The sequence below is a fragment of the Neopelma chrysocephalum genome, unplaced genomic scaffold (assembly GCF_003984885.1).
Source record: "Neopelma chrysocephalum unplaced genomic scaffold, ASM398488v2 Primary Assembly neopelma1_93, whole genome shotgun sequence".
NCBI classification, from domain to species: Eukaryota; Metazoa; Chordata; class Aves; order Passeriformes; family Pipridae; genus Neopelma; species Neopelma chrysocephalum.
In genome coordinates this window covers 255,477-283,145 of record NW_020897755.1, presented here as the reverse complement: position 1 = coordinate 283,145, position 27,669 = coordinate 255,477, and the positions used below count along the sequence as shown (strand labels likewise).

General features: G+C 50.4%; 3 protein-coding genes across 7 annotated transcripts; 1 reads left to right on the top strand and 2 right to left on the bottom strand.

The window, feature by feature from the left end:
* Window positions 1–6,028: 6,028 nt before the first annotated feature.
* On the bottom strand, window positions 6,029–8,737 carry NDUFB6 (NADH:ubiquinone oxidoreductase subunit B6). Of its 3 annotated transcripts, none has more exons than XM_027693738.1 (4): window positions 8,467–8,737; window positions 8,314–8,393; window positions 7,329–7,373; window positions 6,029–6,191 (listed from the first exon to the last, which is right to left on the bottom strand). In XM_027693738.1, the coding sequence occupies exons 1-4, from the start codon at window positions 8,644–8,646 to the stop codon at window positions 6,176–6,178; spliced, it is 321 nt and encodes a 106-aa protein (XP_027549539.1). In that variant the 5' UTR covers window positions 8,647–8,737; the 3' UTR covers window positions 6,029–6,175. The 3 variants fall into 3 exon arrangements, with proteins under 3 accessions (XP_027549539.1, XP_027549538.1, XP_027549540.1); XM_027693737.1 differs by having other exon boundaries at window positions 6,039–6,191; window positions 8,301–8,393; window positions 8,467–8,682; XM_027693739.1 differs by lacking the exon at window positions 8,314–8,393 and having other exon boundaries at window positions 6,039–6,191; window positions 8,467–8,701.
* Window positions 8,738–9,495: 758 nt separating this feature from the next.
* EEF2KMT (eukaryotic elongation factor 2 lysine methyltransferase) lies at window positions 9,496–22,031 on the top strand. Of its 3 annotated transcripts, XR_003535932.1 has the most exons (10): window positions 9,496–9,617; window positions 9,699–9,761; window positions 10,347–10,427; window positions 10,602–10,703; window positions 10,876–11,009; window positions 12,217–12,512; window positions 13,547–13,696; window positions 14,347–14,631; window positions 18,898–18,992; window positions 21,522–22,031. XR_003535932.1 is itself a non-coding variant. In XM_027693703.1 (8 exons), exons 1-8 carry the CDS (start codon window positions 9,498–9,500, stop codon window positions 14,445–14,447), a joined length of 1,047 nt encoding a protein of 348 aa, XP_027549504.1. In that variant the 5' UTR covers window positions 9,496–9,497; the 3' UTR covers window positions 14,448–14,862. The 3 variants fall into 3 exon arrangements, 1 of the variants encoding a protein (XP_027549504.1); XR_003535931.1 differs by lacking the exon at window positions 21,522–22,031 and having other exon boundaries at window positions 18,898–19,212; XM_027693703.1 differs by lacking the exons at window positions 18,898–18,992; window positions 21,522–22,031 and having other exon boundaries at window positions 14,347–14,862.
* On the bottom strand, window positions 16,813–26,362 carry ALG1 (ALG1, chitobiosyldiphosphodolichol beta-mannosyltransferase). Its single transcript, XM_027693702.1, has 13 exons — window positions 26,134–26,362; window positions 25,941–26,018; window positions 24,598–24,701; window positions 23,982–24,130; window positions 23,302–23,391; window positions 22,560–22,670; window positions 21,301–21,422; window positions 20,377–20,415; window positions 19,753–19,812; window positions 19,206–19,316; window positions 18,138–18,252; window positions 17,362–17,437; window positions 16,813–17,034 (listed from the first exon to the last, which is right to left on the bottom strand). Exons 1-13 carry the CDS (start codon window positions 26,345–26,347, stop codon window positions 16,900–16,902), a joined length of 1,404 nt encoding a protein of 467 aa, XP_027549503.1. The 5' UTR covers window positions 26,348–26,362; the 3' UTR covers window positions 16,813–16,899.
* Window positions 26,363–27,669: the final 1,307 nt, after the last annotated feature.

Sequence of the window (27,669 nt, the reverse complement as noted above, 5' to 3'; positions counted from 1 at the left end):
ATCGGGCGAGGACTACAACTCCCAGAGTGCTCCGCGGCCGCGGGGGGAGAGCGCCGCCCCCCGGCTCGGAGGTCGCAGCGCAGGCGGCGCTGCCCTGAGGGGCGGCGGGACCGGCCGGGGGACGCGGGGGGTGCGGGGGGCCCGGGGGCCTCGGGGTGTTCCGCAGCGTCCCGCGGCTCGGGTCGGGAAGGCAGCTGCGCGGCCCCGAGCCCGCACACGGAGGGTCCGAGCGCCCCGGAGGGTCCCCGAGCGCTGCCCCAGGAGGCGCCGCCGTGAGGGGCGGGAGGATCCCGGGATACGGAGAGCGGAGCCCGGGGCTGAGCGAACCCGGGAGGAGCCGCCGCGCCCGGTAATTACAGCGCTTAATGACCTGGCGGCACATCAAGCGAGCCGGGAGCTGGCAGGAGCTGTCGGCGCTGCGGGCGATGGGCGGCCGGGGCTCGGCGGGGAACGGCGGGAGCCGGGAGCGGCGCTGGGAGGGCGGCTCGGAGCATCCCGGCCCTCCCAGGATCTTCCCCTCGTGAGCCGCAACTCTCGGGCTACATCCATCCACAGACATCCCAGCGCTGAGCTACATCCCCTCACAGACATCCCAACCCAGAGCTACATTCCCCCACGGACAGCCCAAGGCCAGACTCGCTGGTTTAAGAAGTGCCTTCAAACCATCCTGCCCCACGGAGATGAGAACTGGGAGCAGCTCCTGCAGCACCTGCCAAGCTCAGGGTGCTCCTGTCCCAGAGTCACAGGTGGAAATGGGGAGGGGGTCCCAGATGTGACTCAGCCCAGCTGGCCCAGCACACCCTGGTGTGAAATAATTGGTCATTGTTCCAGCAAAAGCAGCACCATTTGTGCCACCAACCTTGGAGAGGGGATTAAAGGCTGCTAAGTAAAACAGGACAGCTCCTAAACAGGGGAAGTGTTCTCTTTAGGCTGTTGGAGCCTCCCAAAAGGGCACCTCAGACTTTCTGTGTGGGCAGTCGAGGGGTGCTGAGATAGCCAGTGTTCAGGAGACCTGTAGAGATGATGCAGGGACCAAAAGCCGAGTGGAGACCTTTGGCTTCCCTTCATCTCTCTGTAAGATAGAACTGCCAGTCATATCAACATGTTTATTTGCAGGCAGATCTTTTCCAGAGGCTGCAGAAGCATCTCTGCCTTTGTTCTCTGGGGTGGGCCAGGGCAGGGGCAGCCCCACGCTGCCCTTGCTCACTGGGGGGATTCCTGGACTGGGGCAGCTGAGGGGCTTGATGCTCCCCCAGTGCCCAGGCTGTGCCTGAGGGAAGCACAGGACAGGTATCCCAGCCCTGCATAGGCAGGTCAGCACCCCAAAATAATGGAATATCCCAAGCTGGAAGGGACTCACAAGGACCACAAGTCCAACTCCTGCACAGGACACCCCAACCATCCCCCCATGGCTGGTGGGGCTCCTCTGCCTATTATGGTGTAAAACATGTTGGGGTCCCCTGGGAAAAGGGGGAAGTTGGGCTTAAGAGGATCTGCTGGCTCCACCACGGTGGGTGTTTGGGTAAGACCTGTCACCAGCCACACCACGGAGCGTTACCGTGGGCACTCGGTGACACCTCTGGACACCACGGTGTCCCTGCACTCTGGTGCCAGTGAGGTACCCCAGGGTGGCCACACGGCTCAGCCGCACGAGACCTGCTGGGTGACTTCATCCCTGAGCTCTTCAGCCTCACTGAGCAGCAGTTGGATCCTCAGAGCACCCAAAATGCCTCTGCACACCCGTGTGTGGGCAGCTGAGTTCAGCCCCGTCTGTCATGCACAGGATTGTTGATGAGTGTGAGCAGTGGGACTGCACAGCCCTGAGGGAAAGGAGAAGGAGGAGGAGGAGGAGGAGGAGGGGAGTCACTGCAGTTTGTGTGGGCTTTGACATCACATCTACAGGGCATGACACAAACAGCTGCTGACACCCAGCTCTGCTGGCAGGATGGGGGAGATCCTGGCTGGAATTATATCACCAGCATGGCCCTGGGTATCTGGAGAATAAATGTAAAAGGTTAACTTTGCCCAGTTGGGAAGTGATTTGACATAGTGGATGATGTCAGTGTGTCCTGTTAGGAATCACAGTCATGGAATGGTTTGGGTTGGAAGGGATCTTAAAGCCTGTCATGCCATGGGCAGGGACACCTTCCACTATCCCAAGTTGCTCCAAGCCCCGTCCAACCTGGCCTTGGACACTTCCAGGGATGGGGCAGCCACAGCTTCTCTGGCCAACCTGTGCCAGGGCCTCCCCACCCTCACAGCCAACAATTCCTTCCCAATAACCCATCTAACTCTGCCCTCTGGCAGTGGGAAGCCATTCCCCCTTGGCCTGTCCCTCCAGGCCCTTGTCCCAGGTCCCTCTCCAGCTCTCCTGGAGCCCCTTTAGGCACTGGAAGGGGCTCTCAGGTCTCCCTGGAACCTTCTCTTCTCCAGGCTGAACACCCTCAGCTCTCCCAGCCAGTCAGAAAGTCATTCCTGGGAATGACTGAGTGCTGTAGGAGAACTGAGAGCCTGGCTGAAGGCGAGGGGAATGTCACCCCTGCTCTGCCCTGAGCAAACCTCATCACAGAAAACAATCATTTTCAGGCACTGTAACTCCACACTGTTTCCCTGCTCCTCCTCCCCCTGCCACACCTCCTAAAAGGACTCATTCCATGTTTTTCTGGAGCTGGCTGGCCTGTGGCTGCCTGGGCCATCCTGAACCTTTTTTGATGATACAAACCTTGCATTCCTCCAGCTGCAAAGGTTCTCCACCCACCACAACTTTCCACCATAGAGAGGAGCATCAGCCACTTCTCCAGTGCCTCAGACTTGCACAGCCAGGACCCAACAAGTAAAGCCATGTGGATCCTCGTGGATTATGGATGTGGATCCTCGTGGATTGTGGATGTGAATCCTCATGGATTGCACTGTATGTCAGTGTAGACAGCTGTGTATCTCTGCAGTAAGTGAGCTCGCCTGGCCCTGACTGTGAGCTCTGTGCCATGGGACACCCTGTGGGGTGGGAGAGGCTGGGAGGTGACCTGGAGCAGACCCAGCTGGCCAAGCACAGGGACACATCCCCAGGGTCGGCAGGGACTGGAGGATGCACAAGGACACTTCCCACTGTGCTCTGGCAGCCAGTGCTGGAACCAGCAGCTCCTGCCTGAGGCACCTCAGGTGAGAGGGAGGAAAGGTTGGTGTGTTCCACATCCCAAAGGTCTTCCAGTCCTCATTTCCCAAGACATGAAGCTTGAATGAATGCTTCCCTTCATCCTCATCTCTGCTCCAACTCCACCCTGCCATGGGACTGGCAATGGCTCCTTCCTGGTGCCTGCCCTCAACCCTCCTATTTTCAGCCTGAGGAATGAGGAGGTCCCGATGGCTCTCAAAGGGCAGGACAGAAAGTCATGTGATCCATCACCTCCTTGGGAGGAAGTCTTCCTCCATGCGTCCTTGAGCTGTTGCAATGGAAGGCTTTTTGCAGCAAGGCAGGTGCAAAGAAAGGTAACTCTTGACTAAATATATCATGTATATGTGTTACATAAGAGTGGGGAGGCCCTGGCACAGGTTGCCCAGAGAAGCTGTGGCTGCCCCATCCCTGGAAGTGTCCAAGGCCAGGTTGGACGGGGCTGGGAGCAACCTGGGCTAGTGGAAGGTGTCCCTGGAGATGATCTTTAAGGTCCCTTCCAACCCAAACCAGTCTGTGACTCTGGGATTATCTATGTGTGTACCTAGAACTGAGCAGTGATATTTTTTTAGCCAGAAGGGATCTCAAGAGGAAGTTAAGTGGAAGATGCACTGCATGTACCTGTGTGCAACACAGAGGACATTTGAGGGAACAGTATTGTACAAACCCAGAAGAGTTTTGCTTTCATTGTCAAGATAGTGCATCGCCCACATTTAGCACAAGGGAAGTAAGACACAGAATTTGAGAGGAATAGTTTTGCATTGCAGGGGTCCAGCAGCTGTCACCAGTGTGGGGTCTCACAACAGGCAGGTGGTCCTGCTCACTGACTGACACGTGCTGTCACCTTCAGTGGGACAGGTGAGGTGATGGACATGAATGATCCTGCTGTAACTGTGCCAGGACATGTTCTGTGTCCTCTATTTCCTTTATGGTGGGGTTGGGACACTCAATCCCCTCTCCTCAGGGAGGATTATCTGATCCAAAACACCAAAGTGATCCTTGAGACTGAGTCTGTGGCCTAGAATGGTCACTTGGGCCCCACACTGTAGGGAAGTGGGGGATCGGGGTGGCTCTGGGGTGCTGGAGCTGTGGGGAAGTCCATGGGCCTCTGGGGGTACTAGGAATTCCCTGGAGTCCTGGGGGAATTCTCACTAAAGCAGGAGAGTTGTCAGCACTCCCTGCAAGGAATCTGGAAGCCCTGGGAGCATCAGGGTCTCTTTGGGGGAATCTGGGAGCCCTGGGAGCATCAGGGTCTCTTTGGGGGAATCTGGGAGCCCTGGGAGCATCAGGCATCCCTGTGGGTGTGGTGTGTCCCCAGGAGGTGTCACAGCCCCCAGTTCCTCCTGAGCACTGCACAGGTGTGCAGGGGCACCTTGGAGTTCTGAGGCAGCCCAGCCAGTCTGTCATCAGTGTCAGGGGACCCCAGGGAGGGGAGGCACCCCCAGGGTCACTCACCTGGGGGGGTGGGCTCGCTGATATCCTTGGGCACAGGATGTGTCACTGGGGGCCAGGAGCCACCTCCCTGTCCACGGTGCCACCAGGGTCAGCCAGGCTGAGCAGCAGCAGTTGGTGCAGAAGGGTCACTTCAGCCTGTGGCACTTTGGGACAGGAGCACTTCTGGGTTGGGGGTGACAGGGACCCCCCAGTCACAGGGCCAGGATCCCCAAGGCCATGGGAAGGAAGGACAGGTCTCAGCCCCCTCCATCAACCCCACTGCCCCCCTATTGCCACTGATAACCCTCAAGGGTCCCCATCAACTGCAGTCCCTTCACTCTTTACCTTCCCAGTGACCCCCCAAGCCCTGCTGACTCTCCAGCTCCCCCAGTGACTCCCAACCTGCCCCAGTGACCCCTCCAGGGCCTCCCAGTGATGACCCACAGGATCCCACTGGTTCCTCACAGCCCATGACTGCCCTGCCACTTTATTCCTCACTTGCTGTCCCACCCCAAGCTGATGTTGACCCGAGAAAAGAAATGGATGTGGGTTTGGCCAGGGCCTGGGGGCTGAGCCAGGTGCCTGACATGGGGTCTGTGCCTCCCTGACCTCCTCTGACTGCAGGACAGTTTTCCCCTGTGTTTGCCATGGCCCTGTTGGTCAAGTCCCTCCCAGAGCAGTTATGAGGGGTCTGGCTGTCCCCAAACACAGCAGGGGGGCTCTGGCCTGTCCCTCCACCTCACAAACATGGGCTGGACAGGTCTCACACAGCTCAGGAGGGGTTTCTGTCCCAGACCCTCCCCTTACTTACCTCAGGGCTGGTTCAAACATTCCTATCCCCAAAGCAGCTACTAAAATACTTCAAACCATAGAATATCTTAGGTTGGAAGGGATCCATAGGGATCATTGACTCCAGCTCCCTGCTCCCAATGGGCCACTTTTCCCAGTACAAAGTGCCCCAGGTACGTGGGGCCAGTGGGGGCTGGAAGACTCCTCCTCAGAAGGGGCTGAAGGCAGAGAAATGAGGGGTAAAAAGGAATTTTGGCAGCAGTGTCTCTTCTGCCACCCTCCCTAGGCAGAGAAGTGGGATGACATAGATGAAAACTTAATTTTACTGGAAACCTGTCAGAACTGGTTGGTAGAAAAGAGTCTGGTAGAGTGGGAGAGGAGAACTGTGTGTGTGAGAGGAGCTCAGTGTGACTCCCCTCTTTAGGGCAGCCTGCTCCAAAATCCCTGGGACCCACAGCATGTCTCCTGTCCCTCCAAGGCCACTTTGTCCTGCTGCCAGGTCTGTCAGGTCAGATTAAAAGTGGGGAAGGGGCTTGGAGATCACCAGGACCCAGCAATAACACTCACCAAAGGCCAAAGGAACTCCCACAGGAGGAGCACCTGACGTGGACTGAGGAGACAGGAAATGAGAGAAGCTGAGGCGATACAGAATAAAGACTCTTTTATAGAACAGAGAAAGCAGGTGCAGCTCCTGTCGTGTTTGCTGGAGGAGGAAATCAGCTCCCAGCCATCAGTGGTGCTTGTGGGGATCTTCTTTCAGGGGTGGCATGATTTCTCCAGTCTCTAAAATCTTGTCCCCCTGAGGGATGAGAGCGTGGTGAGCACTCCCTCCTGCACCCAGCCCCTCCCTGCACAGCCCAGCCCTTCAGGGAACCTGCAACTTCCCCACTCCCAGACAAAAATCTTACTGCAACTCACTCAGAACACTCTCACTCACCCAACATTCCCAGGACACGGGAACAACATCACAGCCAAACTACCTGAACCTGCACCTGCTTTACCACAGAACAGCAGACAAACATTTTGAGACTGTCTTGTTTTAAAAATGTATATTGGACTTATAGCAGTGCATAACCCCCTTCAGCACAGCACAGGGTTCAGTGAGTCCAAACCCAGGGCCTGGTGACTATGGAGAGACACATAATCCCTCAAAAATCAACCTGCTGCCCAAGTGCTGCCTGTTCCAGCTCCAGGCACTGTCCTGGCCCCCTGGGCTGACCTAAACTGACTGAAAAACTAGGCTGAAGATAGAGAACAACAGCCTGACCTTCAGTATGTGGTTGTTAGGGATGGAACTTGTTAGAACTGCCAAAAAAGTGCAGCTGTCAGAAAGGGCAGAGCTGATTTTCTAGGAGAGTGTTTGCCCTATGACTTGTTAGACCAACCAGTAACAGCTCACAGCAGCCTGAAAAGAGACCAAGCAATCTGACCCTCTCTGCTTCAAAAAACTCACCCCAAACTGAGGTGACACAACTCTTTGGGGACCCCTGAGCATGGGGGACCTGCAGGGACACCTGGGACCAAGCCACAACCAACATTCCCAGTGCTGACAATGAGGAGAAGCAGAACCACTCTGTCATTCCATGTGTTAATAACCACAGAGGCTTTAAACACCCATTCCCAAAGGAAATGCTTGTGTTTTCCTCCCCATGGGCCATGTCAGCCAGGTACTGTCAGCCAGGTACTCTAAAGTCTGCAGCTACAGAGGAGGCCCCACTGAAACAGGGACTGTCTGCTCCGAGGACAAGATGAGAACTGCCCAAAAACACTGTTCCTGTGCTGCTCCAGGACAGGCTGCCCACAGAACCCCCCCCATCCCTCCAGAGTCTCTAGCAGGAATTCCTCAGCTGTTGCACAAACTTGCACTTCTCCCCATGGAACCCCTTCCCATCTGCCTGCCAAAGCTGGAAGATAAAACAAGTGTTAACAGACTTACTGGGAATATCCGTGGATTTGCCATGACCACTCCGTGCGGCTTTTTCTGGAAGTGGGGGAGGAGAGAGGGGAAGGGGAAAGAAAAGAGTGTTACTTGGAGGGAGTACAAGTCTTTCCCATTCCCCACACCAGCAGCTGCCCTGGTTATTCCCATGGTCACCACTCCTCCAGGAAAGCAACAACTCAGACACAGCTTTCCGGCTCACAGGAGGCAGCACAGGCAAAGCTGGGCACAGTCATGGAATGATTTGGGTTGGAAGGGATCTTAAAGCCCATCTCCTTCCACCCCCTGCCATTTGCAGGGACACCTTCCACTAGCCCAGGTTGCTCCAAGCCCCATCCAACCTGGCCTTGGACACTTCCAGGGATCCAGGGGCAGCCACAGCTTCTCTGGGCAACCTGTGCCAGGGCCTCACCACCCTCACAGCCAACAATTCCTTCCCAATATCCCATCTATCCCTGCCCTCTGGCAGTGGGAAGCCAATCCCCTTGTCCTGTCCCTCCAGGCCCTTGTCCCAAGTCCCTCTCCAGCTCTCCTGGAGCCCATTTAGGCCCTGCAAGGGGCTCTCAGGTCTCCCTGGAGCCTTCTCTTCTCCAGGTGAACACCCCCAGCTCTCCCAGCCTGGCTCCAGAGCAGAGGGGCTCCAGCCCTTGGAGCATCTCCGTGGCCTCCTCTGGATTTGCTCCAACAGCTCCATGTCCCTTGTGTACTGGGAACCCCAGAGCTGGAGGCAGCACTGCAGGTGGGGGTCACACCAGAGCGATTTTTTATCACAAAATATCACCAAAAATACATATATTTGTGCCACCTAAGCAAGGAAACACGAGAGGTGGACAGGCCACGGGAGGTCACCTCAACCTGCAGCCCAACGCAGGCAGCACGTTCACACCCCCCGTGTGGGATCAGCCCTCACACCACCCCCCACCATGGTGGGGTTTAACCCGCCCTCCCCGCGCCCCGCTCCCCGCGCACCATGACATGGTACTTCACGTAGTAGGTGACGAGCCAGGCGGGGATCAGCACCCGCACCAGGATGAACCCGCCGGTCTGGTAGGCCTTGTACACCTGCGGGGACAGCGGCGGGTCAGGCGGGGCCAGCGGGCCCTGGCCGGGACACGCGGCCCCCCGTCCCCCTCACCTGCTGCCGCCAGAGCCCCCCGGGCTGCAGGAAGCGCTCCCAGAACGCGGCCACCGGGCCGAGCTTGCGCGGGGGCAGGACGGGCTCCCTCTCGCTCAGCTCCTGGTCCCGCAGCCACCGGCGCCGCAGGGCGCGGAGCTGCTGCAGCCGCAGCTTCTCATCCTCCGTGTAGCCGCTCATGGCCCGGCCCGGCCCCGCTCGGCTCGGCTCGGTGTAGCCCCGGCCCCGCTCGGTGCCCGCCCGGCCGCGGGTGTCCCGTCCTTGGCCGCGGCGCTCGCGGTGACAGCGGCGGGCGCAGCGCGATGACGAGCGCGGAGGAGGCACCGAGCGGAGCGGCGGGATTGACTCGGGAGTCTCCTGCGGGGCAGGGCTGGGAGAGCTGCGAGTGTGCGGCCTGGGAAAGAGAGGCTTTGGGGGGAGCTACGGGCCGCCTCCCTGCTGAGGGGAACGCGCAGGAAAGATGGGGCAGGACTATGCACAGGAGCACGTAGTGACAGGACGAGGGGGAACGGGGCCAAAATGAAAGAGAATAGGTTTAGATTAAATATTGGGAAGGAATTGTTCCCTGTGAGGGTGGTGAGGCCCTGGCACAGGTAGTCCAGAGAAGCTGTGGCTGCCCCTGGATCCCTGGAAGTGTCCAAGGCCAGGTTGGACGGGGCTTGGAGCAACCTGGGCTAGTGGAAGGTGTCCCTGCCCATGGCAGGGGGTGGAATGAGGTGGTCTTTACGGTCCTTCCAACTCAACCTATCCCCCGATCCCATTGATCCCACTGATCAATCCCATCGATCCCACCGATCGATCCCATCGATCCCACCGATCGATCCCACCGATCCCCCACAATGTCCCCGCCCCCGGGTCGGTCCCGGCGCGGGCGCGGCGGGGCCGTGGCGCCCCCTGCTGGCCGGGGCCCCTCAGCCGGGGCAGCCCCGGGCTGTGACCGGAGGGTCGCGGGTTCGAGGCCCCGCTCGGGCCGTTCCGCTCCTCCCTCCGGCGGCTCCTCCCCCGGGCCCTCCCGCCACGCGAGCCCGGGGATGCGCGGCCCTGCCCGGCCCTGCGCCGCCGGGGCCATGGCCGGGCCCGAGCCGGGGCTGCGGCTCCGCTTCCAGCGGCGGTTCCTGGCGGCGCGGCCGCTCCGCTCGCTGCCCTGGCCGGTACCGGGGGCGGACCGGGCGGGGGGGGGACACGCGGCAGCGCTGCTTTGTTGGTTTGTTTATTTATTTATCCCGGTTTAGGAGCTGGAACAAAACCTGCGGGCTGCGCCGGACTCGCCCCTGCTCCGGGAGATCCTGCACCAGGTGGGGACACCCCCGGTGCCACCGCGTGTGCCCGGAGCCGCCGGAGCCGCTCGGAAATGCAGCGATCCGGGGCCGCAGCGCTCCGCTGGGCCCTGCAGAACTGCACGTTTCCTTCCCTGCCGCTTATTTGGCTGTTCCTGGATGGAAATTGAGACCCGCGTGCCCGAGCACTGATGTGGTGGATGGCACAGGCGAGTCTGCCCGGCTGGTCCTGGATCCTCCGGGATACAGGGAATGCTGGTGCCTAAACTGTCCCTGGGGATGGGAAAAAAAGCAAATCAGGCAGCAAGCCGAAAAGGAAAGAGGGAAGAGAAAAGCAAAAGAAGGAGGAGAGCAAACTGGGCTATTCCCACTCAGTTTTGCTCTTTACTCTTTGAAAAGGGAGATTTTTGCTGACAGAGATCTGTAAACTCACAAACCAATCAGAAATCATCAAATCTCAATTTCTGGCTCAGCAGCACTTGTACAGACTAAATCCCAATGCATTTCATGGCACCCAGAGCCAATTAATGGTCCTTCTCAGGCCCTCAGTGCCTTTCCTAAACCTTCCCTGGTAACTGGTTTCCGTGGCTGTTCCTGTTTCAGACCATCCTCCACCCTCTGTGTGTGAAATATCCCCCCTCAACCAAGTACAGGAGGTGCTTTCTGACTGAGCTCATCAAAAAGGTACTGCTTGCTTTTCACTCTTCTTTTTTCCCTTGAAAATATCCCATGTAATAACAAACCACAACACTCAGTGTAAATATAGGGGCCAACAATGTGTTAAATGGGACTTAATGTGCAAGTGTTTTTTGTTTTCATGACAATGTGACCCCCAGAGGTGCCCTGTTCTTCCCACAGCACGAATCCACAGCAGCTGAACCCCTGGATGAACTCTATGATACACTGGCAGATGTTTTAAAAGAAGAAGAATCTACTCAGTGTTACAAAAACTACTTAATGGTAAGCATTGATGCTGCACTGTTCTGAATCTGAACTAAGCAATAATTGGCTTTAAAAATAACCCTTCAGAAGCCTGGGGTGCTTCCTGCCTTTTCCCAGGTGCCAGTATTGATTGTGAAGTGTAAACTGTTGTCTGTGCTGATCCATCTTTGCCTTCTTGTGTGTCCTCCAGCCCACAGGAGACTGTGTGACCCTTTGTGAGAGCACAGCCATGATCTCTGGGGGCACCACGGGGCTCGTCACCTGGGAGGCTGCTCTGCACCTCGCCGGGTGGGCAGGGGGGAACCCTGAGCTGTTCAGGGCCAGGTAATGGCACAGCATGGGTGGAAAGGGGGGAAAATCCACACAGAATCATGGCATGGATTGGGGTGGAAAGGACCTTAGAGATTGTCTCATTCTGTTCTTCTGCCATGGGCAGGGACACCTCCCACTAGCCCAGGTTCCTCCAAGTCCTGTCCAACCTGGCCTTGGACACTTCCAGGGATGGGGCAGCCACAGCTTCTCTGGGCAACCTGTGCCAGGGCCTCCCCACCCTCACAGCCAACAATTCCTTCCCAGTATCCCATCTATCCCTGCCCTCTGGCAATGGGAAGCCATTCTCCCCTGTCTGTCCCTCCAGGCCCCTGTCCCAAGTCCCTCTCCAGCTCTCCTGGAGCCCCTTTAGGCACTGGAAGGGGCTCTCAGGTCTCCCTGGAGCCTTCTCTTCTCCAGGTGAACACCCCCAGCTCTCCCAGCCTGGCTCCAGAGCAGAGGGGCTCCAGCCCTCTGTTACTGTGAGCTACAAAACTGTAGTTCAGTAATAGACAATATTTATAACAGTAATAATAATAGGCAATATATACACCCAAAATAAGTGAAATCACACCCTTTTGCTGCTGGGTAACTGCTGCTCTTGTCTGTTCTGTGAGTCAAGCTGTAACTCAGGACCTTGTAGTTCTGTCAGAACAGGGGTTAAGATCAAAACCCTGGCACTGTGCAGCCTGACTTGTTTTGAAATTCAGTTTTCAGTAATTTAACTAATGCACTTCACTCCTTGCTGGGGTCCATCTGACCGGCATTAGAGGATCCATGTCCAGGTCTGATCACATCGTCTGGGCTTTATTTATAAACAGTCGAGAGGAACAAGCACTTTTGAGGAAAGATAATTTAAAATGCTGACTCCCAGAGGAATGTGCTGCTCAGTGTCTCTTTCTCTGCCCTGACTATGAAAAGAACCAGTTCAGGGGGAGGCAGATGCAGATGGCTAAAACCAGGTGGGAATGTCTCTCATCCCCACACTGGGAATGCTTTGCACCATATGCAAAAGCAGCATTTCAGGTAATTAATTTATGCTGACCCTCAGCATTTCCCAGCTCTCCAGTTGTTTGAGATAAAGGTTAGGTTGTGAATGGTTTACTCAAAAATTACTGAAATTATCTGCAGCTCATTTTACCTTTAATTTTACTTGCAGTATTTTGATTTACAACTTAATGCAGAGCCCTAATAGTACTTCTTTTACTCTGTTTTCCTTCAGGACAGTCTTGGAATTAGGAAGTGGGATTGGCTTCACTGGAATTGCCATCTGTAAGACCTGCCAACCCAAGACATACATATTTAGTGACTGCCACCACTGTGTTCTCAGACAGCTGGGAGAGAACATCCGTCTCAATGGCTTCGAAGTGACCTGGTGTACCCAAACAGAGCCCCGAGGGCAGGAGGTGGAAGCAAAGAACTGCCAAAACCCAAAACTGATGGTTGCAGAACTTGACTGGGGCTCAGTGACAGAGGAGCAGCTGGTGGGTCTCCAACCTGACGTTGTCATCGCAGCAGGTTCGTCACCCCCGCGCCGGGGGGGGACCCTGCAGGAGGGAGCAGGGTGGAGGGACAGGGGTGCAGAACTCAGAGTCCTGGCAGGCTCTCGAGGGATGACATCCTGAAAAAAACCCAAAAAAACAACTACAGCCCTTTTTTGGACTTGCCCATATATAAATCTGGAGGGAGTTTATTGAAAATCTAATCTTGGAAAATGGAGCGATAGTAAAATGTCTCAGCTGTAGCTACAGGGTTTTACTCCCCAGTTTGGAGCTTTGCAAAGCAAAAATTACCTGAGAATCCAGGTGAGCAAATGACTTTGTCATCCAAGGTATCACAAGGTGTGAATGTGAATTCTGTAAGATGAAGCCACTGCGTGTTACCCAATGCCAACAACACAGTGCCCAAACCAGCCCAAGCTGGACTCTGAAGACAAGAACTAAAGGAGATTTAGATCTGTTCACTCTTTGCTGTTACTCATTACTGCAGGATGTGCCCTGATTATGTTGGAGGACAAGTAAGTGCTGTGTCTGTCAGTGGTACCAACACCTCAACACTTCCACACAGCAACCAGCCACCTCTGAGGATCAGCACTTCGTACCCCTTGCTGCTCACTCTCACCTCCCATCACTATTTCTGCTCTCCAGGAAATGCCTCAGGATTCAAATTGCTGCAGGTCCTCTGCCCTCAGCCTCTAAAACACCCATTTTTAATAAGGCAGGTTTGTTTTGCCAAGGGCAGTGGTAACAGCACCAGCACTCAGTGTTCCTGCTGTCTCCCTTAGGATGGGCCTAAATAAAATATCTGACAATCCATTTACAAAAAGGAGCACGGATTTTTAGTGATTTTGGAGTGATAGTAGAGATGAGGGCATAGCACATAAAACAGAGGCATTTCTGAAGATCTCTCCTTGGGAATTTTTAACCCATGAATAAAAAAAACCATATTCTCCTGCACTGTGAATATTTTATATTTTTGTTTTGCAGTTCTCATTCTGCTTTTTGCTCAGTCCTCAATAAATATTGTATGTTTCTCTGTTGTTTTTTTTTCAGATGTGGTGTATGATCCAGAGATAATTGTAGCCCTCATTGGGATGCTACAGAAACTCTCCACCTCGAGAGCAGACAGAAAAGCTCCCGAGGTCTTCATTGCCTTCACAATCCGTAACCCAGACACGTATCACCTGTTCCAGGCTGAACTGGGTAGGGGCCTCTTTCATCAAGTGTTCAATAGTTTTGTCTCTTTCCCCATCATTTATTCTGTGGTAGAGATGAACAGGAGCATTTTTTGGTGAGGAGCATTGTCCAACAGTGAGGTTGTTATCCTAGAGCTGGATTTAAGAGCAGTAGCTTTTCCTCATGGATTTGATCAGGAGATTGGAACTTACCCTTAGGTACATCCTGGCTATCACAGCTCACATCTGTAAGGGATGAATTGCAAGTGTGGTGGGCTCGAAAGGGAGGAAACTAAACAGGGTTAAGCTTAAAGGAGGGAAACCATCTGTGCTGCTCTGTCACAGTGATAAATAACAGAGATGCAGCCTAAACCCTTCATCTTATCTTACCAGTTCTTTGAGGGTTAAAAACCAACTAGAGATTAAATAAAATAGGATTTTTCTTCATGTACTCTTCTAAAGCCTATCCTTTGCAGTCTGTCAGCTGCTCAGCAACTGGTTAATTCACAAAATGATGCTGAGAGAGGCATTACTGGTATCTTTTAAAAACACTCAAAGCATTTGCCTGTAGCTTTCTTTCACAGCATGGTAAAGATCTCTTCCTACAGAACTTGTCATGCAACTTGTGCTCTTCATTTTATTAAGCCTAAATATGATTCCCAGTGTTTCTCTTCACAGATAAAGTCGGGATCAGGTGGCAGATTATTCCAGCCCACGGCAACAGTAATTTTCTCTATGATGTGCAGCCAAATGTAACTATTCTCCAGCTATTTATATAGGCTTGGCAAATAGAATTAGAATTTTGAGACCAACAGGAGCTATGTCATCCTTGGAACAAGATTATCCTGAGTTCTGGAAGCACACACCAGAGGTGCTGGTCTGGACACACGGGCTGTTGTCAATGGGAGTTGTTTCTTCCTGTAATTTCCAGCATGTCTGCAAACAAGCTGCTGCCCCTGAAAAGTGAGTGAGCTTCAAACAATACAAAAACAATTAAGCCCTAATCATACTGCACTTTAATTCTGTAGAAGACAACAGAATTCAAGTGTATTTTTTAAACTGTGTTTTGATTTGTTAACGCTGGAGGGAAACCTGGAGGATCACGGGATGAGGATCTCCCACGGACAAGGGAGCAAGACAATGGTTCAGAGTAAAAAATACTTTTAAATATTAAAACCAGCTGTAATTGTCTACTCTGGTTTTTTATACTTGTTTGTATATACTGGCAGTCTGGTCAGTCTTATAAATGAACCAATAAACGAGCAGTGACTATTCCTGCAGAGCTGTGGGATGTCCCAGGCTCACACGCTGCTGTAAGAGCAGGGGACAGGCTCTGCTGGAAATCAGGGGCACCTTTACCCTGCAGTGATGACAAAAATCACAACTGAGGTACATTCCTCTCACTTAAGAGCTGCCACTTTCACTGCTGGCTGCTGGGACCTTCCTCTCAGGCTGGCCAGGAAATAAAAAAGGAATCACACCCCACAGCAATGCTCCAGGGATCCTGCAAGGAGGAAACACTGAGCTCACCTCAGTGTCTAGAAACTTTCCAGTGTCCATTCATCATTCTCCTCTTGGTCCTGAAGCAGAAGATCAAATGCTGCTTATTCTCCTCTTTAGACTTCCTTTATCTTGTTTTAAAAGCTACTTACAGGAAAATGTACAAATACTTCAGCCTCCTTCCGTAGCAATGGAGAGGAAATGGGTGGTAGGTAACTTGAAACCTGAAGAATCATCTTATTCTTCAAGCTGAAAGAGGCCACAACTGCTGGGATTAAGCAGAAGTTACCCCAGCCCAGGTTTTAGCTCCCTGTCCCCAAAAAGGAAGAACTCAAAGGTATTATTTCTAGAGGAAATGCAAACTGGCAGCCCAGAGAGGAGCTCCCTTACACAAAATTCAAGTCACTCAAAGGTTCTATACAGATGGCTCATTTTACATCTAAAATTTTTATTATAGGAAGATGAAACCTCTCTGAAGCTTTTGGCATTACTGTTTAATTAGAGAAGTGCCTAATTTATCTCCACGTGCACAGGATTGGCTAAAGGGGAACGGCAAAACCCCCAGACAGGATTTTGACTGAAAACAGTAAGAAAGATACACTAAAATATTGGCAAATAAATCTTTATGAACCATTCTTCAGTCAAGAAGCTGGAGGTTTTGCCAAACTCCTGCAGTAAAGCAACTTGACTCTTTTATTTTCACTTTCTTCCTTCTGAAATAAGCAGATTTTCGATGATTACTCAGTCAGAGGGTTTAAAAATGCTGGTGCAGAACCCACTGTCACCACCTCCCACCCCTGAACTGGGAGCTTTGAGGAGCAGTAACCACATGATAAAACCAAACACTTCTGTTCCTTAAATGACTGACATCTGTTTTATAACCAAAAAGGTGATGAAAAAAACTTGGAAGCATCAGTCTGCATATACTGATCTTAACAATGAAAAGCTGAAGGGTGCACCTGAGTGAGCCCTCACACAGTGAAGTGCCTTTGATTACATTACACGTATATTTGGGGTTTATTTTTCCCTGTTCTATTCATCTGTTCAAAAAGAGATAAATTTGATGTTCTTTCTCAAGGTGAATGGGCACATTCACTTCAGACTACAACAGGAGCACTCACTGCAAGGTCTGTTTTCCTCTAAGTACCCAGTAAAGCTGTCACAGCCCAGCAGCTGCACTTCCACATTCCTGCACACACTGTGAAAAGGAAAACAACTTTGAAACAAAACGGTTCTGTCTCAATAAAATCATACAAGAGGATATTCAGTGTGTGTCTAGGGAAGACTAGGCAATATTAACTGGTTGAGTAAACAAAACCCTCATGTATCCTTGGAAAAGACCAAGATCATCAAGTCCAACCTCTGACCAGTTGAAATAAAACAATTCAAATAAAAGGCATTTCCCACTTGCAAAAAAGCCATACCCAAATCACCTACTAAGGTGCTGAGTGTACAGCAGGTAAAAGTGGTAATTGTTTCTATCTGATTTCAAGTATCTTCACCAAAAAAGTGACCTTTGAGCAGCACAGGTGGACACGCAGCAAACAGCTCCAGCTGCACCTTCAGCTCTGCTCTTACACAGGAAGCTCAAACTGGAAAGGAAGAGGAGTGTGCAAACAGGTTGAAGTAGTTAAAAACTGCAACTGTAGACAATACAAAGTGTTTATTTGCTGTTTATCAAATCTCTGCAGTCCAGGAATGGATCAGCTTTGCCACCCTCCTTCCCCACAGTCATTCCCTGTGCCCCAGCAAGGGCAGCACAGTCTGGTCCCAGCTCTCGTCCCAGCACAGCTCCTTGGACGCCCTGAGGTTCTGTCTGAAGCTGTGCAGTTTGCCTTCCAGGGTCGGAAATTCCAAGAAAAGCATCTGTAATAAAAAGGGCAAACCCACAAAAACACCATCATGTTCCATCTCAGGCTCATTGCAGCCTCCCCAGCATTAACCCTCAACTACAAAGCTGCAGTGAGACTGGTCTTGGGTCTGGCCCCAGAAACAGAACAACGACAACATTTTCAATGCTTTTGCCAGCTCCAGATTCACATTTAAACACAAGAGAGGCAAATAATGTTCATCAGGGCAAGCAGTGCCTTCTGAGAAAGCAAAATGCACAGACAGTCAGCTGTGAAAGGGCTGCCCTCGTGGTGGCACCTTTGGGGTCATTCCTGGGGGGCAGAAATGAGTCAAAGCCTTTACCTTCAGTTGTTCTGCGAGTTCACTCGAGTCCCTGAATATCAGACCATTTTCATTGTGTTTCACAAGTTCATGTAAACTGTGAAAAGAAGTCACAGAAGGAAATAATGAGACAAAAAGCAGCAAGTGGGACATTTAAAATGTTGTACAGTGACAGCCAGAGGGGCCACCCCAGGATATCTGTAACATTATCACTGATGAGCCCCACACCTGACATAACGGGATGGAGAAGGCAGTTTAAAATCTTCTAATTTAAAGACTGTTTCTCCTTTCTGTGTCAGACTAAATCTACCCCAACTGTACCAAAGGGCCCTCACTCTGTGCCACTCAACTGGACATACATGAAAAATCAGGGCAATAATCTACTTTAAAACTAACCCATAAGGAAAATTTTTCCATGATCCATCATAAAATCTTCACAGAGAAGTTACCTTCCTTTATAAAGCTACTGTTTTCCCAAAGGACCATGAATTCCAAGACTGCCTATGCATACACTCCCCCCTTCACTGAACAGAAGGAAGCTTTTTTAAAATTAAATATTTGGAAACGAAGGATAACAAGGATTTTTTAAGGCAAGTGATTGCATGACATGCCCTGACCTTTGCAGAAACTAGTGTCATTCTTAAAAATTTATAACAACCTTGATTTCTAACTTATTGAATTTAAAAAAATGGCATAATACAGCAATCTCATTGACTCCTGCAGTAGCTGCTGAACTCGTGCTTTGTAAGAGTATTTTTTATGTGAATCACTGGATCTGTAACAGAACAAGGTCTTACCATTCAAAATATATTGCACACACAGGTAAACAGCAGCCAAACATATCCACCACCTTCATGGGCAAATCCAAACCACTGGAGGATTTATGGAGACACACCCCCAGGTCTGCTGAGCCTGAAAAGCAAACGAAACAGTCTGAATTCTCTGAGAGCAGCTCTTTGTCCTGCTGCAAACCTTTATTTCTGTGCAGCTTTGGGTGGTGCAGGGTAAGCCTGAGCCCCCTCCAACCACCCAGACTGACTCCATTTCAAGCACTCAGGGGAAAAAAACCCCACAATATATTTTGTGACTAAAATTAGTCAGGTTTTAGAAACGTAATAAGTGAGTGCATATTAAATTAAAGGGGATTTTAAAGTTTCATGCATCTTAAAACAGCCTTTCTACCTCTTGATCTGCTAAGAATGGACAAGTGAAGGAAAACCCCAGCACAAACCAGACAGGATATGCTGCTTGGCTCACTGGTGACCTCTCCCAGTTCAGGTCATCTCAAAATAGAGAAATCACAGTGTGATTTTATAGGCATTATGTTCATTATTTGAAAAGGACCAAATAAACACAGTGTTTTAAAGCCATATAAATTGTCAGGCTCTAATCCTGCAGAATGGAGATCAAGTTAAACATGTGTTTTACTACTTTATTACTCCCACTTTATGCTGTTACAATGAACATGCTGAGGGAACAACGTTCCAATGACAAGTTAATTAAAAATTTCAGCTACTTTTGGTTGCTTAGCGAAAAGCTTTTTGATTTCATTTACAGGAGTGACCCTGAAAATAAGCTGGAACGTGCACAGGCAGCTGTATTTCAGCACAGAAGAAACAAAGAGTGCAAAGAACAGGCTAAAACAGCAACAGGTACTAAGCCAACTTTTTGGGATAACAGCAAATAGCCAGAGAAATTCACCATTTTTGCTGGAATGAGTCAAAGCCACGAGTCTCCTGTCACCAACCAGCAACACTCATTGCTATATTCTCCCAGGTTCTGTGCACAATCTGTATCAGTTCTCTGCCCCTGTGCCAAGTTGTTTTTCACACATTCTCAAGCCTGTTTCATCACCCAGTATTTACCAAGCAAAAGAGGGTAATCCTCAGCTTCCAGCCACGGTGTACAGATCTGGATATGTTTAAAGTGCAGTTTCTGTATCAGTCCATTGTAGTAGTCTTTTAGAGGTCCTTTACCTGTTTAAAACAGAAAAGAAAAATATATAGTAGTTTTTCATCCAGATGACTGAAAATAGTGTGGTCTGTGAATTTTACTGTACAGCTGATGAGCTGCTGTTGTATCAGGTACGTCCAAAAGGAGACCACACATAAAAATCCACATAAAAATCCAAGTCCCTTTCAAAGTGATGTGTACCTAGAGTTTAAACTGTTTTGAACATGGAGCAGTGCAGAACTGTAGTATGGACAGTGAGTAGAGAGGGAGGCCAAGAGCTTCTCCTCTAAAAATGTGCCATGATTACATAGTGTGAGTTCAACTATAAATTACCGTTCTTATAACCAGACATAAAGACAACAGTCTCTTCTCACCATCAGAAGAGTCAGCACAGAACAAAAGTGAAAATGAATGTTCTGTATCAGCACTGAAAGAATTGTCACACAAACAGACCCTTACCTGTTATCACACACACCAGAGCTGGAAGCTTGGCTCCCTCATCAATAAACCTCTCATAGTCTGGAGAAGATAAAACACTGGTTGGAGGCCACAAATACACAGATGGTTGGTTTAACAGTGGTCACAGTGTATTAATTATTTAGCTTCCTACTGCAAGTAATTGCTTTACAGGCATGTACTTAGTAAAACAGTAGTAAATTCAGCAATGTTAAAATTTACAAACTTGTACAGAAATAAATCATGCTCTGTTTATGCAGCAAGCATTTGTTCAACTGCCCCACAATCAGCTGCTTCAATAAATCAATTTACAATTGCCAGCTGCAAAGCCTACAAAATAAGACAAAGTATTCCCTTCCTTCCTATTAGCAGATGCCTATGGAGAGTATCTGTAATAGCTTAAGAAATAAAACTGCAATTTAGAAGCTAGTTAGAGATTTAATTCTCCCTGACAACTCCTCTAATTGAACCCAGATGTTGCACTTCTGTATTTCAATTACTACTCTTAAACCAGTGCTACTCAATCAAATACAGCTGCATTTTCACCTGAATAGGGTTTAGCAAAACCCTTTTTAAGTGTCCAGAAAACAACCCTTGGAAAAATGAGATTAATTCCTTCATACCCACCTTCTAAAGCTTTTAAAAGGACAGAGAAGTCTTCATCCTCTGAAAGAGAAGGTTTTATTAGTGACATCCATATTTGAATCATTTATGATGAATTACTGTCTTTAAATAACAACCATCAGACTCTCCTCACCTCACCAACATGATTTAGTACAGACCATGCTTTTCCTATTAAAATCTGCTAATTTGCTTTCATAAATCGAAGTCTATAACCACAGATTGTTTATTTGCTTCCCTTGCTGGCAATATGGCAGACAAACCACTCACAAATGCTGCACATCTTCAATGCCATCAAGTTAAAATTTTCTAGTTTCTAAAACTAAAGAATTGAGTGTAAAAACTGCCCTGACAATTCAAAGATAAAGACAATTCTTCCAATTCTGCCCCTGGTTACTAGCAATGGATTTTTTTTGCCCCTGTATGAAGAAGGGAACAGAAAATGGAAACAAGTGACATAATTATGTAACACACATTATCAGGAATCATGGAATCACAGACTGGTTTGGGTTGGAAGGGACCTTAAACATCATCTTGTCCCAAGCCCTACCATGGGCAGGGACACCCTCCATTAGACCAGGGTGCTCAATAATGAGTAAATATTTTAATTTCTTAAACTATTTTACGCCACCATGCAAGATAGCATGTCTAGAATGAAGGCAAAAAAAGAAGTAGGAAATCTCTTCTAACCATCCTTAAAGCTGAGCCTCTAGACTGTAGCTCTATAATTAAAATATAACTTTAAAAAATCATTCATTTTTAGCATTCTATATGCTATACCACATTTAGCTGTATATGAACCAACACCTAGTTGTATCATATACACCTTGTCTTCCATTTTTTCCCGGCAAATGAAGGAAAAACATAACTTCAGCTGTGAGGAAGTCCAAACAGCCTTAGTTTTAGATGACAAATGCAGTGTTTCCCCACCTGTCCAGCTGGTGCTGCTGATGAGAAGAGCTGGCCGGCCCCTGGACTCCACCACACGTCCATCCCTGGCAGCCCTCTCTGTGAAGGCAGATCTCTCAGCACTGGGATCCACAGGCTCTGCACTATGGAGACACAACTTCCTGAGCACGGGCTACACACACAGCCAACAGCAGCAGCAAACACTACACAAGTGGCAGGAATTTCCAAACATTTTGTTTCAGATTTGCTGCTCAACTTCTCTAGAAACAGAGGCATCCCAGTACAGAGCTATGGAGAAATACAAGACAAGGAAAGGCCATTTTTCCTGCTTCCTACTGCTACAGACACGATTCCATCTTCCAGCAGAGTGTTTTCCTTGACAAGCTGAGCAAACAGCCAGCCTCCCTGTCCAGCTCTGTCTCACAGCGTGGAGCATGGAGGCCAACAGCACATTTATTCCATTCAACTCACACCCTACACATTCTGAGGTGGGGATTTCAAAAATACCCTCTGCACACCGTGGATTTCACTTCTTTTTCAAGCATTAGTTTGGCAAAGTAACTCCCTGGTTAATCTGCTGCAGGTGACACCCTGCACACAGGCAGAGGGGAACATGCAACACTCAAACCAAGACCCTGAAGGCTCTCACAGTAAGGAAGAGGTGCTATTAAGGAAGCATCCAACCATTGTCATTTAGGTCCACGTGAACCAGACAACTGCTGAGTTCCACCCTAGAGATATACTCTGTCACAGATTGCAGGAGGACTCCTACACTCTTCCCTTGCTCCAGCTTGGGGTCCTTCCCAAGGGAGACAGTCCCCCACAATCTTCTCCAGCATGAGTCCTTCCCACAGACTGCAGTTCTTCACAAACTGCTCCAGCATGAGTCCCTTTCCATGGGGTGCAGCCCTGCAGGAACAGACTGCTGCAGCATGAGTTCCCCATGGGATTACAGGTCCCGACAGCAAACCTGCTCCAGGAGGCTTGCAGCCCCATAGGGACTGTTTTCAGGATCAGATCCTTTCCCTCCTGTGCCAACTTATTTAAAAATAAAACACTTCTACTTCACACACCAAGTTCAGTGATTTCACTTGTGGCTTCCCCCCGGTGACCCTGAGCCAACCTGCACAACACCAGCTGCTCCAAGCACTGGGCCCACTGTGCCTCTGGGGCTCAGAGCCTGGGCCCCACACACTGCCTGTGGTCACCAAGTGCCCCCAAGTGCCCCAGCCCCCTGGCACAGCTGGAGGGACTGTCAGCACAGCCACACTCACACGTACCGTGCTCGGAAGGGCTCGTGCTCCTGGGCAAGCTTCACGTACAGACGGTGCCGCAGGTCTAACGGTGTTTCCTTGAAGTAAGAAGCTGGTCTGTCATACAGAGTTACTGCCCTGGGAAGAAGCACAGGAACAGCTTAAATAGGATACAGACGTAGCAACACGTACCTGGCTCAGTGACAGGCTGAACATGGAATGCAGAAAGTAATTAAGTAAATCAGTACTGCAAAGTAATTTGGTTTTTGGCTCTTACATCTGTCTGTATGCCTGAAGTTTGCTGGAATACACCAGGGTGGACACAATAATCCTGTAACAAAGAGCCCCTTTCATGGTGCCTATTCTAGGGGTGAAATGCACCTGTACAAACTGCAGACATCACTGTCTTGAATTTCAAACTTACTCTGTAACTGGCCCTGAGCAACCCTGATCTTAAAGCCCCCTGACTTAAAGCAAAAGAAAAGCTGTCAGGGCAGACTGATCATTAAAAACCCCAGTGATTACTCCCATTCTATTGGCAGCCTGGCAGCAAACCTCCCTGACACCTGGACTGCCACCTCCCAGTCAAATGGGTGTTAATTAAGAAGGGTAATGAAGACTCCTGAATGCCCACACTCCACTGGCTCATTACAAAACAGAGCTAATAAGTTTCAGTGGAGTTGCTTTTGTAGGATCCCCCTGAATCCTGAATCCTCACGGATCTGTTCTTTCATTTCACTTTGCGCACACAGAGTAATTTGTGACTTACTTTATGTTGCAATTCATCCAGAGATCTTCTTTCATTGCATCAGTGACACACAAGTTATAGTCAGACAAGCGCCCAAAAACCTTTTCATACCTGACAAAAATTAAAAGTCAGTTAGAAACCACAGGCAGGCAATTGCTTTAACTGCCCCCAGTGCCCATGACAAGTGAAAGCCAAACAAAACCAAAAGAAACCCAACTGCCCCCAAAACTGAAATTTAATTACCAATTACTCCCAGTTATTGATGGACTCCTGGTGCTGAAGCAATATCAGTTTATGAGAAGGGCTACAGCAGGACTCCAACACCTACACTAGAAAGCCTTTAAAGCCTTTAACTGCACACAACCAATTAGATTCAGCAAGAAGCAGCTTTTTAAGGGAGAGCTGGAGTATAAAGCAACATTAGAGAATAAAAAACCCCAGTACATATAGAGAAATTCTAATAACAAGATCAAAGTTTGCATATGCACATAAAAGCAACCCGCCTACTTCAAACACCCCCCTACGTGTCCAACAAAGGCAATTTCAAAACATGTTTTCTGAAATAGAAACCAGCTCAGCACAGCAAACCCCAGAAATCCCTCTCACAAACAGCCCTTTGCCAATTATATTCTCCCCACTGGTTTCCATTCTGAATCCCACCTAGGTATGTAATTTGAAGGAGGAGAAGTGACAGTACAAACCATTTTGCAATCTGCACCAGGGGGTGGTTCCTCCCATGACTCAGGCTCATTATGGTGTATCCATAGTTGTGCCAATCAATGATCAGTTTGCTCCTCCAGAACAGACCTGCCACCCAGGCAACAGCTATACTGGGTAAGCCTGGGGGATTCTGCTCAAAAATAAACCAGAAACAGCACAAGAGTGTGGTCAAGTGACAAACACAAAGCAAGTACCAGAAAAAAATCCAATTATTGAAATTACATCGTTTTAAAGGAGCTTGATGACCAGAGACTATTTGTATTCACCTACTAAGATTGGTAGGCACTTCAAATTTCACCGTGGATCAGGATCAAAATCCCCCTCCAATAAACACAGCAGCATTTCTAGTGAGATTTATTCTTTACTACTGCCCATGCCAATGAAGTTTAAAAGCCCAACAATTAACAGGAAGAGCAAACCTGAATTGCTAACAGAAAAATCAAGGTTTGGAGGCAAAAAAATACTTTGATATAGGTTTACACCATTGATGAAGCCAGTTCAGCTCTCAGATAACTAGAACAATGTCTGAGACACTAAAAGTGCTTTGTGAAGTAGCACTATTTTTTTTAATTAAAATTAGTCCCCCACAAAACATACCTGAAGAAGAATATAGGAGGGCTGATCTATCCTCAGCAGCGTATACAGTAACTGCACTGACTGCACAAGGACCTTTACGACATACTGGAAAAGCTTTGGACCCACTGCAAAATGAAAGGAAAACTGGTAAGAATATTACAGCTCTCCCCACAGAAATGTGTGCATTAAACAGAGCCAGCCAGCTCTGCAGAGAGAGGGTTAAAGGTATCCTGTAAAAATGGAAACGTTTAATATCTTTATCCATGAACTGCATAAGTGATTGAGCACCCCCTCAGCAAGTTCAGAGATGGCACAAGGTTGAGTGAGAGTGTTGATCTGCTTGATGGTTGGAAGTCTCTGCTGAGGGATCCGGGCAGGATGGACCACGAGAGGAAAGACTTTGAGGGGCTGGAGCATGTCCAGGGAAGGGAACAGAGCTGGGAAGGGGCTGGAGCACCAGGAGCAGCTGAGGGAGCTGGGGGGGCTCAGCCTGGAGAAAAGGAGGCTCAGGGGGAACCTTCTGGCTCTGCAACTCCCTGACAGGAGGGGGGAGCCGGGAGGGGTCAGGCTCTGCTCCCAGGGAACAAGGGACAGGAGGAGAGAAAACAGCCTCAAGTTGTGCCAGGAGAGGCATTGGATATTGGGAAAATTCCTTCACGGAAAGGGCTGTCAGGCCCTGGCACAGCTGCCCAGGGCAGTGGTGGAGTCATTGGCCCTGGAAGGATTTAAAAGCCGTGTAGATGTGGCACCTGGGGACATGAGTTAGTGGTGGCTTTGGGAGTGCTGGGGGAACAGTTGGACTCGATGATCTCAGAGGGTTTTTCCAACCTAAAGGGTTTTTTTTGATTCCGTTCTACGATCATTACAAAGCTAAGCAAATATCTCATGGTCCCTCTAAATTCCCATTTGTATTTTGTATAGAAAGAACTCATAGAATCCCAGAATGTTTTGGTTAGAGGGACCTTAAAGCCCATCTTGTTCCACCCCCTACCATGGGCAGGGACACTTCCACTAGCCCAGGTTGCTCCAAGCTCCGTCCAACCTGGCCTTGGACACTTCCAGGGATGGGGCAGCCCCAGCTTCTCTGGGCAACAGTGATAAACACACAAGTTGGGAGGGGAAAGGGGAAAACAAAAAACATTTCCACATTTCGCTCTGCATCCGAACGGCACCAAGTGCCCCGCTACCAGCAGGTGTTTAATTCTAGCGGGAGATGGAGAGGAGGGAGATCAGGGTGTGCAGCTCTGAGTGCGGCGGGGCTGGACCCGCGCACGCTCCGGTCGCTCCGGGGGGTTTATTGTTCCACCCAAAGCTCGTTCCCCGCTCGCTCCGCTCCCCCCGCACACCCCCGGCCCCTCACGCACCTCGCAGCCCGCGCAGCTCGGCCACGGGCACCAGGCGGATGTGGGCGCTCTGCAGCACGTCCCGGTGCGGCCGGCTCTCTGCGGGGACACAGCGCGGTTAGCGGAGCGGCCCCCGGCCGGCTCTCTGCGGGGACACAGCGCGGTCAGCGGCGCGGCCCCCCCGGCCCGCCCGGCCCCGCCACCCCCCACTCACGGAGGTAGCCCAGCAGCGAGACCTCGCGCCCGTGCCGGGCCAGTGCCAGCGCGTGGTACTGCATCCGCGGGCTGCGGCCCACGTCCCCCAGCACCACCACGCACACCCGGCCCGCGCCGCCCGCCCGCCGCCGCCACAGCAGCGGCAGCAGCAGCAGCAGAGCCGCCGCAGCCGCCGCGCCCGTCACCCACAGCCACGGGCCCAGCGCCGCCATCTTGGGCACCGGCACCCGCGGGGAGGGCGGGAACGGCGCGGGGAGGGCGCCCCCTGGCGGCGCGGAGGCGCCGCGCTCTGAGGGGGCCGCGCTGGGGCGGCGGGAGCCGCGGGCGGGTTAATTACAGAGTTACAGGCAGAGGGTTAATTCATTACAGACAGGTCTAATTAATTACAGCAATACCGGACAGTCCTCCGCAACGTGGGGTTTCCCAGCAAATTTTAGATCATCCCACAGTCAGGGGTGATTTCAGCACAGCCCCATCACTATTCAAAGTGTGTGTTTTCTGTAGCTCAAATTGAGCTAAATCCTAAGGAGATCTTCACTGGATCTGAGTTACTTCCCTCAATTTTTCTCAAGCCCTGATCCTACCAGTAAAGTAGTGCCAGTACATACCAGGTACTAAATCCCTGCATCCCACAGGGTGTTCATACATGTCGGTAATATGCATTTTCCAGCTGTTTTCAGTTTGCTGATCCCTGTTTTCTGGTGGAAATACAGATCCCAAGACCGAACAGAAGCCTCCTGAGAGAAACATTTGCTCCATTATCTTGCCAAGGCCCCGTGGAAGTGACTGAACCCCATGGTGAAAAATCATTAAGTTGTGCATAAGTTTAAAACTTAGTTAGTTGTAGTGGCCATGGATCCAATACGTGTCACACAAGGCAGAGAACAAATGGTATTTGTTGATGACAAATAAGGTTAAAGACACAAATGAAGGATGCTGGTGACCAGGGACAGGACCCAGGGAATGGCTGGAGCTGTGTCAGGGCAGGGTCAGGTTGGATCTCAGGAAAAGGTTCTTCCCCCAGAGGGTGGTTGGGCACTGACCAGGCTCCCCAGGGCAGTGGGCACAGCACCAAGGCTGCCAGAGCTCAGGGAGGGTTTGGACAATACCCTCAGGGACAAGATGGGATTGTTGGGGTGTCCTGTGCAGGGCCGGGAGTTGGATTGGATGATCCCTGTGGGTCCCTTCCAGCTCAGTGTATTCCATGATTCTATGACTCCCTCTGCCTTCCCTCATGGCCACCCATCTGAATAGTATCCTGCTATTCCAGTTATGCTTCTTTGACCCCTATGACAAAACCAGCTGTTCAATGTTACATTTCTACTGTAACTCTCCCTTATTGTCAACCAGCAAGTATATGGTAACAATGAAACCACTGTTCCCTCTTAAAGCAAGAATTATTCACAAGTGTGGGCAGACTGGTTCCACAAGATAGTAAAGACTGGAATATTTGCTCGAGGATCCTGATCAGAATGCATCTTTTTCTAACTGAGAAAGCATAGGATCATAGGCTCTCCTGAGTTGGAAGGGATGC